Source organism: Phoxinus phoxinus (assembly GCF_949152265.1).
Source record: "Phoxinus phoxinus genome assembly, chromosome: 22".
Lineage (NCBI taxonomy): Eukaryota > Metazoa > Chordata > Actinopteri > Cypriniformes > Leuciscidae > Phoxinus > Phoxinus phoxinus.
Window position 1 is genome coordinate 14,819,308 of NC_136897.1, and position 19,352 is coordinate 14,838,659.

Sequence of the window (19,352 nt, forward strand, 5' to 3'; positions counted from 1 at the left end):
CTTTTATGTGATTCATGTGATTACTTTGTTTTTTGGCTTTTTATATATACTGTTTTTATGGCCTGCACTGTATCTTTTATTTATTTTCATGTAAAGTGCTTTGAGATGCAACTGTTAAAGGCGCTATATAAAGTCAGGGGTCAAGAGTAGGGCTGGACCCGAATATTTGAATATTATGAATAAAATAAATATTAAAATAAAGATTTTTATGGAGTAACTCCTGTAAAACACGGCTTCGCAGGGCTTATTGCTTTAATTTAGTGTGCCTCCTCTATTTTAAAACCTACGAGTCGCCACTGCATATGACATACAACAAATCATCAGTTAATTATATTTAACTAAATTAAAATAAAAGGCCGTTGAACAGAAAGAGACTAGATGAACGTGTTTGGACAACATATCTGCACCTGATGTTGAGGAGCCTCATCTTCCTCATCGGAGTGAGTAACATTAGGCCAATCTTCCTCAATGTCAATTGTAGTCTGACAAAACAGCAAGTGTGTTGCAAAGGGGAAAAGACATAAGAGAATTAACGTTACAACTTACTTAAGACAAAGGTAATAGAAAGGAGGCGAAATTAGAGAAATTGCGAATTAAGGTCATTACATTTTAGAATTAACTAGTATAACTTAGAGGCCATATCTCTCAATGATAGTGTAACATACCTTTGGTTTTGATGGAGTCGCCATTTTGTGCGTCTCTATTCACTGACACTCAGCCTTTTTTATTTCCCCAAGGCTATCTATATTCAAACAAAGCAAACGTGTGGAGCAGAATATTGAACATATTAAAAACCGTGAGGAAAATAACGAATAAAAAGCAAGTAATGTTAAGTATTTCTTATTACATGGCTAGGTTGAATTTTAATGTAGATTGCGGTCTGTTATTTCTTGATAACAGACCGCTGCGAAGTATAACAGACCGTTGCCATGAAAAACAGAGCGTTGCCACGGACGCAGGATTCTAACCGTAGAGACGGTTAGGGACTAACGTTATTTTCTTTAGCGGAAGCAATATAAATCGTTTTTAAATCAACAAACTCCTTTTTAAATGAATATTTTGTGTCAAATTATTGATTTATTTAGTAGGTAGCCATGTAATAAGCGGGATAATGTATATAACGTTATATATATACAATGTAGGCTATAATGAATCTACAAAATCGATGTCTGAAGCTATAAGTAACAATGAGCTGGGCATCATTGACCATAACAATTATAGCGACCATAAAAATTAAATATTAATAGATTCACTTACCGTTTACTACGAGAATTTGGGCCGGAAAAGCTTTCCAGCCGCATTTAGGTGGCTTTACTCTAACCGCTCCGTGTTCCAGTCAGACTGTCAGACACGTTGCTCACGTCACCAAGCTCAGTTTGAGTCTGCGCAGTACGCCTGGCGATCAGGAAGTGAGTGCTTCAGTTCAAATGGGCTTCACTTTTCTCCGTTGAAATCGACAGTATATAAGAGGTTGAAATCTATGGGGTCGCTGTGTCCATCTACTGTCTATGATATTCACCAGGGGTGCCATCAATTCTGAGCACGACTGTATGTAACATCGCCCCATGTTGATTGCTGTTTACACACACACACATATATATATATATACATATATATATATATATATAGTTTTTTTTTTTTTTACTTTTATATATTATACAGTGTAACAAGAGTCTAACAGAGTCTTCTGTCTAATAGAGTTAGTTCTAATAAATACTTATACCAGTATATGGACGGGTGAAAGATTAGCATTTGACATGCATATTGATAATGTGTTGAAGAGGCTTAGGCCAAAATTAGGTTTCTTTTATCGTTTAAAAAAGTGTTTTCCATATGAGGCCCGAAATAAAATAGTAGAGAGTGCATTTTTATCTATAATCGATTACGGTGATCTTTTATCACCTAAAGGATTTGTTTGTTTCTGTCACGGACGCATCATTGCATTTCATATGATTAATTAGCTTGGTTATCTTTACATCAAAGGAGAAAGCTACATATGTACTTATTTATTGCAAAAGCTAATTACCCTCTTATATATTAAATCTTCTAATTTATTACACAAATAGTTATCGCACTAGATCCGGTTCTCATATCCGGCTAAAAGTGCCAAGGGTATTGTCAGAATCTGGTAAATGTGCTTTTTCTTTAAAAGCTCCTTGATTTTGGAATGAATTGTAAAATATACTAAGATGCACTTCCAACTCTGAGCACTTTAAAATTTATCTTGCACAATGTTCTAAAGGAAACTTGTAATTGGTTTTCTTGATTTGCTACTATATTTAGTTCTTAAATATGTATATTGTGGTATTGTCATTTTGTGATCCTTTTGTGTGAAACTTTATGTACTGCCGTCTTGACCAGGTTTCTCTGGGAGAAGAGATAGTAATATCTCAATGTGATTCTCCTGTAGTGTTGCAATCCTGAATAGTTATTCAATACATATTATATAACTAAGAAGAATCTCCATCTGGTCAGTATTTTTACTTTGGTCAATAGCTTATTCTGTTAAAATAAAGATTTTAAAAAGCCTACCACATGTGGTGTGTATTGCTTTTATACAGACTCATACATTCATACCAATAATCAATTTTTAAAAGATTTTGTGCTTTGTCAGTACTACAGACTGCATATGTAGCTCAGCTTATGGGGATGAATGAAACATCAACATTGCGTAAGTTGATGTGTTTGGGCCATTACATATAACATTTTAATGTGTTGTTGGGGAATTTGGCTATTAACTTGTAACCTTTTAATTATGAACGAGATTCAAAAGATCTGAGTCAGTAACTTCACATTACAATAAAGCTGAAAATGTGTTTTCCACATGTGCCACTGCTCCATTATGTTCACGTCCTGAAACTTTGTTCACATGTGGTGACGTTCACATGTGGTGAAAACTTTGTTCACATGTGGTGACGTTCACATGTGGTGAAAACTTTGTTCACATGTGGTGACGTTCACATGTGGTGAAAACTTTGTTCACATGTGGTGACGTTCACATGTGGTGAAAACATGTGATCACATGTGGTGAAAACTTTGTTCACATGTGGTGACGGTCACATGTGGTGAAAACATGTGATCACATGTGGTGAAACTGTGTTCACATGTGGTGACTTTGTTCACATGTGAAAAACATGTGATCACATGTGGTGAAAACTGTGTTCACATGTGGTGACCTTGTTCACATGTGATCACATGTGGAAAACATGTGATCACATGTGGTGAAAACTGTGTTCACATGTGGTGACGTTGTTCCCATGTGATCACATGTGGAAAACATGTGATCACATGTGGAAAACATGTGATCACATGTGAAATTCATGTGTCTTTTCTGTAAGGGTACATACAGTACAGTATGTCAAAAAAAAAAACAATGTCTTCCGACAGAACTGCAGTGTCATTTATTTTTGAAAAACCTGTCCCATGTGTCCTCAAAATCCAAGTTTTATGTCTCCTTGGAAATGCCCGGAACAGCAATGATACTTTCTGAGTGCATTGTAGCTGGTAGTCATATCCATTAATTAATTTCAGCTGTCAAAGCAAGCAGAACATCACTCTAATTCAAAGACTAGCTGAGATGTCATTTGCTTTTCATACTTGCTTTTCATTATTTCATAGTCTGGTATCCATAAATTATTCAATCTAAGCATTTTACATCATAGATTATTTATGCTTTGTAGCACTTTGACAAATTGTATTGTGACAGCGGTGCCAATGGAGAATTCTTGAGAACTGGATATGAAGGGAATGTCATTCAAATTCATTCAGGGTTTGGGGACGATTCAGCATGTGTGCTGTGTTCTGTAATAAACATTCCCCAGTCCCAGTGTTTACAACCGTTCCCTCATAGCACATGATAATCAATTGTTTATATCAAGGTTTCAATTCACTTTCTTCACAAACACAGCCGTAAGAAATTTTCACTCTGAGCGAATATAAATTGAACTCGACAACGGGTGACAGCCGAGTAGAAATAGCACTGTTTATGTTTATCTTTGCTTTAGGTTTTGTTTCTTTTCATTGCAGAGGAGAATGCTGGGTACGTGCCACCCCATTGAGCGAGCCAGTGTTTAAGTGGGCTCCTGGGACGCCAAGAGATTTGAGCACAAACAGTAAACTCTCTTATGAAATCTGCCTGCAATCTTACACTCATTGGCGTTCTCTTTCTTTATTTTCATGAGAGGCTCTTCCTGAGGTCAGCCGGCAGTACAGAACGTCGATCCGCCAATCGAAGATGTGGGTCGTGCACGACACGTCCCCTCCCAGGCTGTTTAAAAGCACTTAGAGGTGGGTTGTGTTTAGAAAATAGTGGGAGTATGTATACATTATTTAAGTATTATGGACTTGAACGTGCGTTTATTCTGCCAATACCACTCAAACACATCCACAAATGCAGTGCTGCTGTTTTTTGAAATATTACTGACCTATTGGTGATTCTCATCTCATTTTTCTTCTCTCAGCGACAAGTCGGATCTGCAATGGCAGGCTGTGGCCACTAGGGAGTCACAAAAAATTGTCTTTAAATATTGATTCTTAAACCCAAAATGATGTTGGGTCAGACTATGTATCAGGTTCATCCTCCGAGCACAGCAGCCTCTTGGGAGGACAAGGGCTGACAAGCAAAGTCTTCATTCGTTGTCGGCATCCAGATTTAGCGTATTTCTGCTTCCCAGGAGAGCGTTGCGACACAACAAAGCCTTTTTAGATGGATCTGTAGATGAACATATGGCACAGACGCAAATATGCACACCTTTGCAGAAATAGATGACAAAATGTTCACAGTCCTCACGTCCAGTTGACCATGTGAAACGAGAACAGGATACGCTTTTCCCAATAGTAAAAGACCTAAAAATACACCCAGCCCATCCCAGGAGAGGGCTGGTGGTATCCTGGGCTTCGGGTAATGAGAATTCAAGATGGCACTCAACCCCATGTCCCAAAGCTCAACACTGGAATCACAGTGGTTCTGATACATTCATCACAGCTCACAAAGCAGACGGCTGGAGTCTGAAGGGGCTTTGAAGCCTGGAAGACGTCTGGGCAGGCCCAGGGCGAGCCTAGCGTACAGGGCTGTCTTGAAGAGAGAAAACCTCATTCAACACTTCACAAGCCACCAGAGCCCTAAGAAAGACATACAGAGATAAAGGCACAATGGGCAGCGTCTTTTTTGCAAGTTCGATCCAACCCAGGAAAAGGTAAAGCTCAGCAAGAATGAATAAAAGGGCCGATTAGAGTTCAGAATTCAAGTTTAGGTTAAGTTGTGGAGTCTGTGGAGGAACCCATTGAGATTAGAAAATCAATGATGAATAGTGGAGCTGATTCTATTTCAAACTTTATTACATTGCAGTATTGGGCATGAGTTATGCCTCTTCACATCGGAGCTTATCTTTAAACATGTTCATAATCTCAGTCAGCACATTGCTAGCCTGTTTTCAGAACTTCACAAAGTACTTTTGAGAGCTTCACAGTAAAAAATAAATAAATAAAGTTAAAAACAAGGTAGTTCCTTGTTTAAAAGTGCACTAAGTAACTTACTGGTTATGTTTCACTGGCAGATACAACAATGGCCTTGGACTTTATACTGACCCCTAGTGGTGTGGATGTCTTTGTTTTGTTATTATCCGTGTGTATTTGGCACCCTGTTATTAGTTTATTCTGAAACCAACTGTTAATGGGGAGTTGCCAATTGGTGTGTTCAACTTGATGCTGCGCAGTGTAGACCGGTGTATGACATCAAAGTACCGGAAGAGCGATTAGAGAGTAGATGGCTCTGTATGCTTTATAAGTACGTACTTTGATGCCATACACACGATCAGTCTGTGTATCACCGCTTCAAGTTGAACACACCTAATTAGTTGTATTCAAAGAGTCATGTGATCACGACATGATGGTCCCCATGAGGCTCCGATCTGCCATTTAAGTCATTGCCATTTTAAACATATTTGTCAGTCGTTGTTTTTTTTTTATTTAGATGTTAAATCTAGTACAAAAAACTTAGTGCACTTTTAAGTGGTTTGTAGATCTTTTTACAGAGTAACAGATGTTTTTAGCCAGCTGTTCATTTTAAAAGATTTTGAAGGGAATTGCATCTGTAAAGCTCACATTACATAACATTTGTACAGCTAGAAAGAGCTGTATTTTTACTGTAGTTTACCATTGTTTTACTGATGTCTACTTCACTTGCATTTCTACTTTGCATTTGTGGAAGGAAGCTTTATAAATGTTTCTCTCTTGAATTCCATCTTACACCAACAGTAAAAGACTAGAAAACAAAAAATGTCTCCATATAATCTTATATAGTGCAACAACAAAAAAATCGCCTGTTAATTTTTTATTTGTTGTTATGATCCTATTCAGAAAAATTACTTAAAGGGTTCGTTCACCCAAAAATGTAAATTCTTTCATTAATTACTCAACCTCATGTAGTTCCAAACACGACTTAAAGACTTTCGTTCATCTTCGTAACAAATTAAGATCTTTTTGATGAAATCTGAGAGCTTTCTGTCCCTACATTGACAGCTACGCATTACCACTTTGAGGCTTCAAAAAGTTCATAAAGACATCGTAAAACTAATCCATATTAATTGGGTGGTTTATTAAAAAAATTCTGAAGAGACTCGATCGCTTCACATGATGAACAGATTGAATTTAGGCTTTTATTCACATATAAACATTCATCAACTCACACATTAGTGGTAAACAGAAGCTCAAGAATGTTTGCTTGATGTGTGAGAACCAATGAGGTTCATTCTCGTGTGTAATGCAGGTTCGATCGAGCTTCTGTTTATGTTCGCTGATATGTGCATAAAAGAGTAAATTCAATCTGTTTATCATATAAAGTGATCGTGTCTCTTCAGAAGATTTGGACTAAACCGCTCAATTCATATGGATTAGTTTTACGATCTCTTTATGAACTTTTTGAAATGTCAAATTGGCAGTTGCGTAGCTGTCAATGGAGAGACAAAAAGCTCTCAAATTTCATCGAAAATATCTTAATTTGTGTTCCAAAGATTAGCGAAAGACTTACAGTTTTGGAACGACATGAGGATGAGTAATTAATAATGACAGAATTTTCATTTTTGGGTGAACTAACCCTTCAACATTTTCAGGGTAATGACCTGACCAAAAGGAGCAAATTGACAATCATTTGTGAATCGCACATTCAGAGCAATCCTCTCCCTATTCATGAATATAAAGTTCTCTGTGTGCTGGAAAGCGGATAAACAGTGTTAAACTACTGTCTCATCGTCATCAACTTGACTAACTTGCACACAGACACACAAGCTCCCAGCCAGGTCGGAACTGTCCACAGTTTGTCCTTCAAGTCCCACATAATCTCTCTCACACATGCACACACATACACACTAGAGCCGATGGAAATCCAGAAATTCACTTTCAGCTGACGGATTCAGTCTCTCACATGAGCACCTGTGTGTCCAGCATCTTCAGTCGAACCTCAGGTTTATATAGAGATCCTTGTCCGTCCTTATTATCTTCTGTCAAAACAAGGCAGTCATCTATAGTCTACAATGTATGGAATCATCCTTAATGTCAGTGTCTTAAACAAGATGGTCTCCGTTTCCATTAGGGGTTGTTGAGGCGTCTTGGGCCTCTTGGTAAGGCAGCCATGTTCTTGCTATCGTGTGACCTACGAATAAAAAGAGAGGTCGATTAAGGAACGCTATGGCACAATGAATGGCAAAACTTTGCTTTGAGATGTTTGAGATTCCTGTTAGAGCCATAACGTATAATATATATATTACGCCATAACGTAATAATTTTGAAGACGAAGGAATGGTTGGTGCTAGACAGTCTTTTGACTGTGGAAAAGACTCATGTTTTTGGAACATGAATAAGTGTAAAATAGTTTTTGAGCTTGATTTCTCTTAGATGTAACTTGACAAAGAAAAAGTAAAGCTTTAATAGACAAGTTATGGATTCATGAGTCAAATCCTTTGTGCTACACCCTTTTGGAATGGCGAAGAACTGTAAGTGGCACGGACACAATTACAAGGCTTATTCACAGCAACAAAAAATATTTTCTTAAATCAATAATATCAGTGCATTAACTAATGTTAACAGATAAAAATGTTGATCTTAATAATGTATTAGTAAATGTTGAGATTTACATTGATTATGAGTGCTTTAGAAGTACTGTTCATGTTAACTGATTGAGTTGCAGTCCGTAGTTTTTCCTCTTTGTCACCATCTCTGTTCGAAATCTGCAATTGCAGTTATTCGTGGAATTATCAACTTTATGTGGGTTGTGCCTTGGCATGGCACACCGTGGATGAATCCAATGTTTTCAGGAGAATGTGCGGCTGTCAGTCACCGCGCCGGTGGGGATACTGTCATTCGGAATCACAGATTCTACGTTTTGGCAGTATGACCAACAATCATTTGAAAAAGTAAGTAACATCCACTTTTGTTCTGACCAACTAAGGGGGGGAAAGCATTGCAGTAAATCACGCTGATTAAATCTAACGATCGCTTATCATGTCAAACCGTGCAAATTATACTTTGTTCTCAAATTGTTCATGTCAGTATTGCGTGATTACATTTAATTCCGAAGTCTTTTGCATTTTACAACGGGTGAATCTTCAGTTGTCACTGGTGATTGTCGTTTGAACCTTTCTGGATCCGCCATCAAACTGATAAGTTTAATTATATCAAGTGCTGTGAGAAAAGTCTATAAATCTCCACCTCCAACATCCTCACACATGACATAGTCTGATAGCCGAGACACCTTCTTTATGTGTACAGATGTGACGTAATGTCGCAAAGACATGCTCGAATTTCCCGAATTTTTTGAGCAAGTACATAACCAATTTTTCAAAACGATCTAGTTTATGTACTTGCTCAAAATATTTATTTTTTATAATTTTTAACCCAAAAAAGTTACGGACTGCAGCTTTAACTGTAACAAATGAAATCTAATTATAATGTGTTTCCTTAAGTTCCATATATTTGAAGCATGCACGCTTAGTTACTTTAGTGTTGGAAAGGGAAATAAAGCTGTATGGCAGGCAGCTGTACCACAGAAAGGCAGACAGTGGAGAAGGATAATAAAAACAAAAAGGAGAGATATTAAGCAGAGGGTACAGGAGGTGAATGTAAAGATATAAGAAGGCAGATGGAAAGAGACAAAGAGAGAATGCAATATATATCCTGGCGCATCGCCACAATCTCCTATGACAAGTGCACTGAAGCCTGCTGGTTACTGTTCCATTTCCACCTCTATTAAATACAGAATTAATGCTCACTGGAGTAAAATACTCCCTCCCGCCTCCCATCTGTGCCTCCACGCAGCCCATTGGCCTCCTGAGGGGGCAGTAGGCGGGGCTTAGCCAACTGACAGTCAGCTCAGCTAATAATGGACCCAACAAACAGAGTCATTAATCCTGAGTGAAAGACCCAGAGCCGTCATTCATTTCTCGTCTCTCCCTCTTACCAATTTAATTAGGACTCTTAATTTGAAAGCCTCGGTGGAGCTCATTGCCATAATGCATTTTAATGAACACAACAGATGTTCTGCTGTTACTTTATAACTCTGAGCAATTATTCTTATGGCAGTTGTGTGTTCTCCGACACCGTTATTTCTTTAATACTTCACCTGTATGACACACCTGCACGAAACAGCCGTCACCCCGGCGTTTACTGCACAAACCTCATCTCACCAATCTCAAATTCATATACATTTTTAGCTTGAATATAGACATTTTGAGGCGTTGAACCATGGGTTCAGATATGAAGATGACCTGGTGCACAAAATGTAGTCAATTTGCAAGTTTGCTTTCATGCCTTTTTCAAGTCAAAGCTAGCATGGACCAACAATGCTGTCCCTGCATGTTCGTCTAGGCTCGTTTTTTTACAAAATTCTCCTTTGTCCTTTGAACGTTTTCTCTGTGCTACTGAAGTCTTCAGGGATTTATTCTCTGAGCCACAAATTCTGTGGAGTCACACTGAAATGTTATTTATCTCCAAGCTTTGCACATTCTTTAATAAGTCTCTTTTAGAAAGTTTGAGTGATGCGTCTGCCTATAACTTTCAGTAAAAAGTGCTTTTTGAGAAGTCAATATTGTCCCCATAAAACAAGTGAACATTCGAAAAGGTATGTTTTACTGTTTTACATATCTTAAATATGACAATTTTATCTCATAACATACCAGTTCTTGTACTCTTCATATTCTCGCTTCAGAGAACCCTCTTACAAAAGTAAGGCCTCAACAAAATGCTGCTTTGAAGAACGGTTTGCCTGAGAAAAAAAGCTTTGGGAGAAGGGCTCCTCAAAGAAACGTCTTCTGAGAATACTCCCAGGGAGTGTTTTGATGGCATATATAGTAGCTCTTAGAAAGGTCTGTTTAAAAGGTATTTTTATGGCAAAAGGTTCTCAGATGCCCCTCTTACCATGGGCAAAAGACACTTTCGGTGCCAACCTGGGTCTGCACGTGTCAGAATGTAACCAGCCTTGAAAAGGATATTAAATTTCAATATTCAAATTCTGTCACCATTTGCTCACCCTCATGTCGTTCCAAACCAAGACATGGTTTATCTTCGAAACACAGTTATTTTCAATGAAACCTGAGATTTCTGTCACTACATTGAAACTCCAGGTAACCAAAACTTACGAGAATGCAACCGTTAAAGACATCCATCTAGTGCAAGTTTACATAGAAAAACAATGGCACATTCCGAACCAGATGACCAAAAATCTGTGATACAAGCATTTGCGAACTGCACAACATACGAAAAGAGTTCAAAAAGGCATAAAGAAATAACATACGCAAAGATATGGTGCCCGCAAATATCAATGAAGCTGGCTTCAAAAAAAATATTATACAGACAAGTATGTGCTCAAAGTGCTCATTTATACATGAATAAAAGCTTAAATTAAATTCATTATATAAAATGATTAGAGCTTCTCACTTCTAGGCTTGATTCATATGGATTCATTTTACGATGCCTTTTTCAGATCTTCAAAGTTTTGGTTACCTGGACTTTCAATGGAGGGACAGAAACCTCTCAGGTTTCATTATAAATATCGTAATTTGTGTTTCAAAGATTAAAGTCTTATGTGTTTGGAATGACATGAGGATGAGTAAATAATGACAGAATGTGTATTTTTGGGTGAACTATCCCTTTAATCGGTGTGGTCCTGATTTCCTCAAGGCCCCAATAAACCACATCAGCAAAAAGCAACTCTGGCTCATTCACCTTGGTGGTTTTGACTTTGTTACCGGTGCTGCAGGACCAACCAGTCAGGTCTGGAAGAACTTTACACTCCTCGCCATCCATACATGGGTGCATTTGGCACCACCACTTCTGCAGCACGATGGAAGCTGTAAGAGAGATGGGGAAAGTTATAGGCTGAACTACTACTACTGATATTATTATTTTCAGAGTATCTCCTACTGTACAGTATGCATCCCTGAACATCCATTTTCTCTCATTTTTATCTACAATGACAATTTTGCCAATCCACACTGCCTTAAATTTTTAAGTACAATCAACGTGGATGTTTAATTCATTTCAACTTAAATTTACATTCAATTACAACTGAAGTTAATCCGAAGTAAAAACATGTTGTCATAACTTTTTTATTGTTCATCAGCTGGGGGGGAAATTCCTCTGAAAGTGATTCCAGCTATTTCATTCCTTATAGTTTTAGTTGTGTTGCGGACTTTGCTATTCTCATAGAATTTAAATGATTATTAATACTCTATCGTTATTTATCATCCTTGTTGTAAATGGCCCTTAATAATGGACAATTTCAGGTAGGATTGTCCTGCAATGTGACGTATTATAACAATAATTACTAATACAGACCTCATCCACTTCCTAACTGAGAAATACAGAGGGCAATATATGAAAGATCAAGAAATAACTAGAATTTGCTCTCGAACAGACTGAAGCACGGGTTGGATAAACCGTTATTAACACCAGAAGATCACAGAGTGAAACAGCTTCCTTTTTGCTACCACCTTTATGTGTCATAGCGCAGGAAGTTATGCTCCTTTATTCTCTCTGAATAGTGCTACATTGGAAATAGATTCTCCAGCATCCTTACACAATGAACCCATGATGTCTTCTCGAATATGATTGGCACCATGTGAATAATAACTGTTTTGACTAGGCTACTTGTCCGCTATTGGTCGACCGAATAAGTGGTCTCGCTCAAAATGCATGCCATCGCTTGAGACCGTGTTACAGTGACATAGTTCTCAGTTTTTAGAGAAAATCCATTCACAAATTACTTGACTTATGGCTAATAGTTGTCTTCACACAGTTTCCCAAACAGGGGTTTGCAAAGGAACTGCAGGGAGGTTGTGAGTTATTAATAACTCAGTGAATAAGTAATTAAATAAATAAATAATTAAATACAAATTCATACCTTTAAAATAAAAAACAATAAAAGAGTAAAAAAGAGTAAACATTTTATGTTTATCTGTATCTCTGTGACCATTAACCAACATCAGAGAACCATTACAGTTTTTTTCAAATGCTTACACACATTTTCAAAACTTTGACTCTTTTTGTCATAAATGTACACACAAAACCAAGAATTTCACATACAATATGCTAAATTCCTCACATCTCTTGCAAAATGAAGCACTGCATTCAAAATATCACAAACACATCTCAAAAGCAAACATTTGTCTGACGTTGCAAACACCTTTGCCATAATATTATATTTTTGGATATAGTATCATAATATACACACAGTTATCCAAAACCTAAAGCTCTTCTTTCATGAGCTTGTATGTACATTTCTGTAAAGGATTGAAAGTAATTGGCAGAAAGATGTTGAAAGACTGACGGTAAACACAAAAGCAAGATTGCAACCAAACTATTTATGTTTTTACTGTAAGCATTTCTGGTTGTGAATACAGTATTACACAGTCCGAAAAACCTATAACTTGACCTTTGGCCTATAGGCCTATTCTAAAGCCATGATTGGTTGGTTTTGAGGTTTTGATGCAAAGAGTGTTTGCACATGTGAGGAGTTAGTGTAGCATTTTGATAGGTTGTGTTTGAAAAGGGAAATCAAGATACAGTACTTCCTGTTCGATTTTTGTGTTACATAGAGAATTGTGTGTTGGGGTTTGCAAAAAGTGAAATTGAAAACTGAGTCGAAGGCCGAGAATAAGTGTATCGTTTAGCAGACGTGGTTCAGGTGTTTGAGTGTCAGGTTTCAGAAATTGTGTGACAAGTAAGGATTTTTTGTGTAAGCAGTTAAAAAAAACTGTAAACAATCTGTATTGTATAAAGTGCTAGAGAAATAGAGGTGACTTGACTTGATGTATATTCAGTATATATTTACAAAATGAACAGACATGCAAGGGTCAAAACATTTATTTGTTTCTCAAAACATTGAGTTTAGATTCCTAAGTGATCAAATTAGGTATATTTACACGATAAACAGAAATGCAAGAGGGTGAAAATCATTTATTTATTCCTTAAAACATTGAGTTTGATTTCTAAGTGATCAAATTATGTATAAGTGTTTTCACACATTATCATTGGCTGTAGGTCATCAGTAAATGAGTCTGCCATTTAAATGCCAGTGTTTCCCGAATGAAACACAAGAGCTGTTAGTTTTGAATGATGTCTAATGTTTGTAAAAGGTTTGGTTTACAATTGCAAACTGAGTGTAAAGCTTATAATGTGCTTGTAGTTTTGCAGACGTGGTCTGGAGATTCTGTATATGAGTGAATTGTGAAACTGAGTGGACCTCAAGTACCACTTTGAGTGTGTAAGCAAGGAATTAAAAAAAAGAATTACTCTCCTTACATTTAGTATTAATATTTGTATCAAACCCAAATAAAAAAATCTTACCAACACAATACATTTGAAAACATCCTTGCTATTCTTTTCAAGTCCCCTGAGCAGTCCAAGCTCTTAACCCAGGGAAACACAAACCAGACACTGTGACACTCCCGTGTCACTTCCAAACAAGCCCAGTTTACTCCAAATCCAGTTCTGAGAAGCCAATCAATAGCGTGTTCAAATGAGGCTCATTGAGATGAGTGCGACCAAAAGAAAGCCGCTCAGTAGCCCATTGTCCCCAACAATAGCAGGAGAGAGGGTATACACAGCGAAAATGAGCTTTAAAAGGAATTATGCAAAAGAACACACGCAAATCCTCTCAAGCATCACGAGTGAACGCCTTACATCGAGTGAAGACATGAAAGCAGGGTTTTTTACAGCGTGTGTGTGTGTGTGTGTGTGTGTGTGTGTGTGTGTGTGTGTATGTGTGTGTGTGTGTGTGTGTGTGTGTGTGTGTGTGTGTGTGTGTGTGTGTGTGTGTGTGTGTGTGTGTGTGTGTGTGTGTGTGTGTGTGTGTGTGTGTGTGTGTGTGTGTGTGTGTGTGTGTGTGTTTGTGTGTGTGTGTGTGTGTGGCCCACTTTATAATGTCTGATTGCAGTGGTTCAGAGAATCGGTGGGAGAATAATTAGCATTAATGTGGCCATTATTAGGTATAATGGCAACCTTATGAAAGGATGTTTTCATTATAGTCGAGAGCTCTCCATAATTTTGTGTGCGTGAGTGTGGCGTGAGACTAAACAAACAATATGAGTGTATTATTTGAGTCAGCATCCAAAAGCAAGTGTTGTTATGATAAATTTTGGTCATGGGTGTCCGCTTCTTGTGGACAGCTCCCAGCATGCTTTAAATTCACATTAAACACACATCTTCCGTCCTATAACAGTTCTAATGTTAACATTATGCTAATAGAAAATCTGTCTTCATTTCATGACAAGCATAAATAAGCTATACTTTGGTGGCTCACATTCCTTATTGAAGCATTTGAGGCACAAACCCCATGTTTAAAATTTAATTAAATTATCCTAGCATTGAAGTTAGTTGGTTTAAACACAAAATATGTGTTTCCCCCTTTAAAATGGTTATTTTGGCTTGTCTTACATGTTACCCAAGTTATTATAAGAAAAATGATCAAACAAATAGTTTTCTTTAATGGGAAGTACAAATTTAGTAGCAACGACAAGCCAACATTTGGTCCTAGAATACACTAGGCTACTTCAGTGCTTTTTAAAATTAATTTAATTATTTTATTCAAAAAGGTCAAATGAAATTGATTATGACAGTAAAGAAATTCTTACAAAAATTAAGCAGCACAACTGTTTTCAACATTAGTAATAATAATGTTTTTTCAGGATCAAATATGCAGTAATGATGCTGAAAATTCATCTTAACCATCACAGGAATAAATTACATTTTAAAGTATATTAGAAGAGCAAACTATTATTTGAATTACTTGTATTTTTTGCTGTATTTTTGATCAAATAAATTCAGCCTTGGTAAGAGACTTCTTCCGAATCCTCAAACAGACTATTTGTTAAAAAAGAAAAAGACTTTGAAGACTCTGGTGAAAATTATTTTATATTCTACAGCACATGATAGAGCAAGTGTTTTGGACTGAGGGTTTGAAACTTCCACCAAGAAAAAGGCCAGCTGAGCTGCAAAAGCTTTGCAGGAGTTAAATGGCTTTAGGTTTGCAGTTGTGGGCACCTTTGTCTGAACCTCTTTTCAGCTTTTCCTCACCAAATCTCTCACTCCACCATTTAGGAATTTAACTGGATGGAGTTTGGCCAAAGCCCACATACTTGGAAGGATTTTTCTCGCTTTTAGTGCTGAAGTGGCGGGGACAACTGCAAGACACTGATGGTCCTTCTATTTCCAGTCACGAAAGCCCTATCTGAGGATATGAAGGCACTAATTTAAGCTTTGATTTCCTGTATAGCGCCTTGTTGGATTTAGATAGTGTCGTTGCTGCAAATGTGAGAGACTATCCAGGATACAGAAATTGTTTTTGCTACCCACATTACTGAGGTATAAATGGGCTGTGATTGAAATGTGTCTGACATCATGTGGTGGCTGAGGAAACTGCAAGAAAAAAATGTCAGCCAGGAATGTTGGAGAGAAAGAGGGACAGATTGGAAAAAATTGGGATGAATTGGGACAATTCCCCAAGATGGGATGAACATCTTAAAAACAGTGATACTGTCTTGTCAAAATGACGCATATGTGACCAATGAGAGATAACAGGAAATCAGTTTAGTGGCATTTCAACTTCTATGTGTGCTTACAATTAACATTTGACGAAATAGATTTTCATTAGTAAAGAGTTTGCTCTTTTTACAGTAAGTCAGCAACCCGACACAACAACACTGACTTAAGCAATAATGTTTGGAGCAGGGCAATCTGTTTGTCCAAACAATGGCGTGGGGGCCTGTTTGAAAACCATCATCATAGAGCGCCATACCAAAAGTTAGCATCACCCTGCTTCCCTCGACAAAAACTCAATTCGATTTTTGGATTATTGCAGAAAATAAGCTTTGTGATCATCAAAAGTTCATGATGCTTACATGTTTTTGCTAAACGACAACTCTTTTAGACTTTATAATATAAAAATTGAGTTAGAATAGTGTGCAAGAGCACGATTATAACATTAGTATTACACAACGAGGCTGCAAAAGTGGACTAGTGATTAGACGTGTTTACCTGTTCGGCATTTTGACATTTCAAGTCCCAACAACCTCTGTACTTCCATTAAGCCACTTTGTTAGCAACTGCCTTTTTCAAGACATGTACAAGTTTTAAAAAATCACAAGACAGAATAAAACGTGAAAATATCTTGAGCTTGTGTCAACCACAGACCTTATTTCTAACATTTAATGAAAAAAATGAACATTGACTTCAGCACGATGGAACAGGAAGTGCTGAAATGCTAACCTGTGCTAAAATGCTAACAAAAATATGCCATCCTTGCGGCACTCTATTGTTGAAATTCCATTTTTTTTACACTCATAGCACAGAAATTACACACTACAAATTTATGTTTTTATGTTTCCAGAATTCAGCAGGTTTTGATGAATGAGTCAAGCTAATAAAGTTACAATAAATGTATACATACTGTAGAATGCCAGTACACAAAATAACACAAACAATTGTGTGAATTTTGCAGTACCTGAGATTAATGGGACTGCATGCATATGCATATGCATTCCAACTATATTGCACACCTCACATTGTGGTTTATGTGCCAGAGACTCAAAACTCCCTAGTATCAATCCAAATCCATTTATACCCGTCTATTAGATTACCCAGCACTCTGTCTCGGCAGCACAAAGCTTGAAATGACCTAATTTACAACACTATCAGCTTAGCTACAGATTTTGCCTTTGACACACATTAATGCAGTGTATTAATTCAGTATCAGTCTCTGCAGGCTAACAGCACATTTGTCTCCTTAAGGATATGCCCGAAGAGAAGCGCAGGAAACACACCTGACCCCGACGACCTATTTATTAAACAGCAGGCATTCCAGCTCACGAATCCGACACACGACTCGCTGTGCATCAAGAAAGTCACTGCGGGTTTTCATCACATCTGCCAATGCATAAATGTAACTTCAGCCTTACGAAGCCTGGCGGAAGATATGGAATAATGTACATGCTGGTTGTAAATGACATATAATATATGTCATTTACATGTACATGTTTCTAATCTATTCCGTGCAAACACTGATTAAACGAATAAACGTTTAAACCAATGTTTTACAAGGACACAGCAATATGGAAACGATGCAGAAAATTTAGTTTAAAATAAACTGAAAGTAATTATGTTAAAGGGTAACTAAACCCCTGGTCAGAGCCTGACTCCACCCACTGGCAATATTTGAAAAATGCTCAGAAGGCGGAGTGATAACCGCAGCACCTGAGATGCGCCGTGGTGAGGAGCAGAGAGTTCTTTCAGAGCGCGTCTCAGGTGCTGCGCCCAAGTAGCAGTGCTTCCGCCTTCAGAGAATATAGTTCCCAGTATTTATACGGTTAAAATATGTCTGTGTCTCATGTGACTTTGTTTTTTGTACACTCTGTGACTATACAAATCACAACATGTAAATAGGAAAATGTTTGCGTTATTTTGTCACTTATTTGGATTAGTATGCTAGCTGCAACCATTTACATCCAGTCTTTGTGCTAAGCTAGGCTAGCGGTGGGTGCGTCAAACAGACTTATAGCACGCACGGAGATGAATAAGGTATGTATGGACTTATCTAACTCTGGGGGATAAGTTGAATAGGCTAAAGTCCCAAAAAGTCGGAGTGTTCCTTTAATTATAAAAAAGTGGACTGTAGCCTAAGGTGTTTGACACTGGGAAAAAAAAAAAGATTTGAATAAATAAAAACTTATCCTAATACCTGCACATATTTCCTATTTGTTTGTTTGTTTGTTTTCAGTTTATTTATCTTTGAATAAATTGGCATATACAGGTGCTGGTCATATAATTAGAATATCATCAAAAAGTTGATTTATTTCAAGAATTCAACTTAACAGGTGAAACTAATATATTATATAGACTCATTACATGCAAAGTGAGATATTTCAAGCCTTTATTTGTTATAATTCTGATGATTATGGCTTACAGCTTATGAAACCCACGAAATCAAAATCCCAGAAAATAAGAATATTACATGAAATCACACAGTAATTACACAGTAATACCGTGGTCATTGAACCAGGTTTTGGTTCTTTGGCAGTGTGGGCAGGTGCAAATCCTGCTGGAAAATGAAGGAAGCATGAAGTGCTCTGAACATGTCCTGGGAGACGGCTGCATTGACTCTGGATTTAATAAAGCACAGTGGACCAAAGTCCTCTTTTCTGATGACAGCAAATTTTTCTTCTCATGTGGAAATCGCAGTCCCAGAGTCTGGAGGAAGAGAGAGGCACAGAATCCACGTTGCTTGAAGTCCAGTGTGAAGTTTCCACAGTCAGTGATGGTTTTGGGTGCCATGTCATCTGCTGGTGTTGGTCCACTGTGTTTTCTGATGTCCAAGGTCAACGCAGCCGTCTACCAGGAAGTTTTAGAGCACTTCATGCTTCCTGCTGCTGACCAACTTTATGGAGATGCAGATTTCATTTTCCAACAGGACTTGGCACCTGCACACAGTGCCAAAGCTACCAGTACCTGGTTTAAGGACCATGGTATCCCTGTTCTTAATTGGCCCGCAAACTCGCCTGACCTTAACCTTATAGAAAATCTATGGGGTATTGTGAAGAGGAAGATGTGATACGCCAGACCCAATAATGCAGAAGAGCTGAAGGCCACTATCAGAGCAACCTGGGCTCTCATAACACTGAGCAGTGCCACAGACTGATCGACTCCATGCCACTAAGTATTGAGTGCTGCACATGCTCATACTTTTCATGTTCATACTTTTCAGTTGGCCAGCATTTCTAAAAATCCCTTTTTTTGTATTGGTCTTAAGTAATATTCTAATTTTCTGAGATACTGAATTTGGGATTTTCATTAGTTGTCAGTTAGAATCA

The 19,352-nt window shown here is 37.6% G+C and overlaps 1 protein-coding gene across 1 annotated transcript in view; it reads right to left on the reverse strand.

The window, feature by feature from the left end:
• Nucleotides 1–7,458: 7,458 nt before the first annotated feature.
• Nucleotides 7,459–19,352, reverse strand: part of tafa4b (TAFA chemokine like family member 4b) — a 32,520-nt gene continuing 20,626 nt past the window's right edge. Inside the window, exons 4-5 of the mRNA XM_079597331.1 lie at nt 11,215–11,339; nt 7,459–7,648 (exon numbers count right to left, since the gene is read on the reverse strand). Of these exons, the coding sequence (XP_079453457.1) occupies nt 7,637–7,648; nt 11,215–11,339 (137 nt within the window). The 3' untranslated portion in view covers nt 7,459–7,636. The remainder of the gene's footprint in view (nt 7,649–11,214; nt 11,340–19,352) is intronic.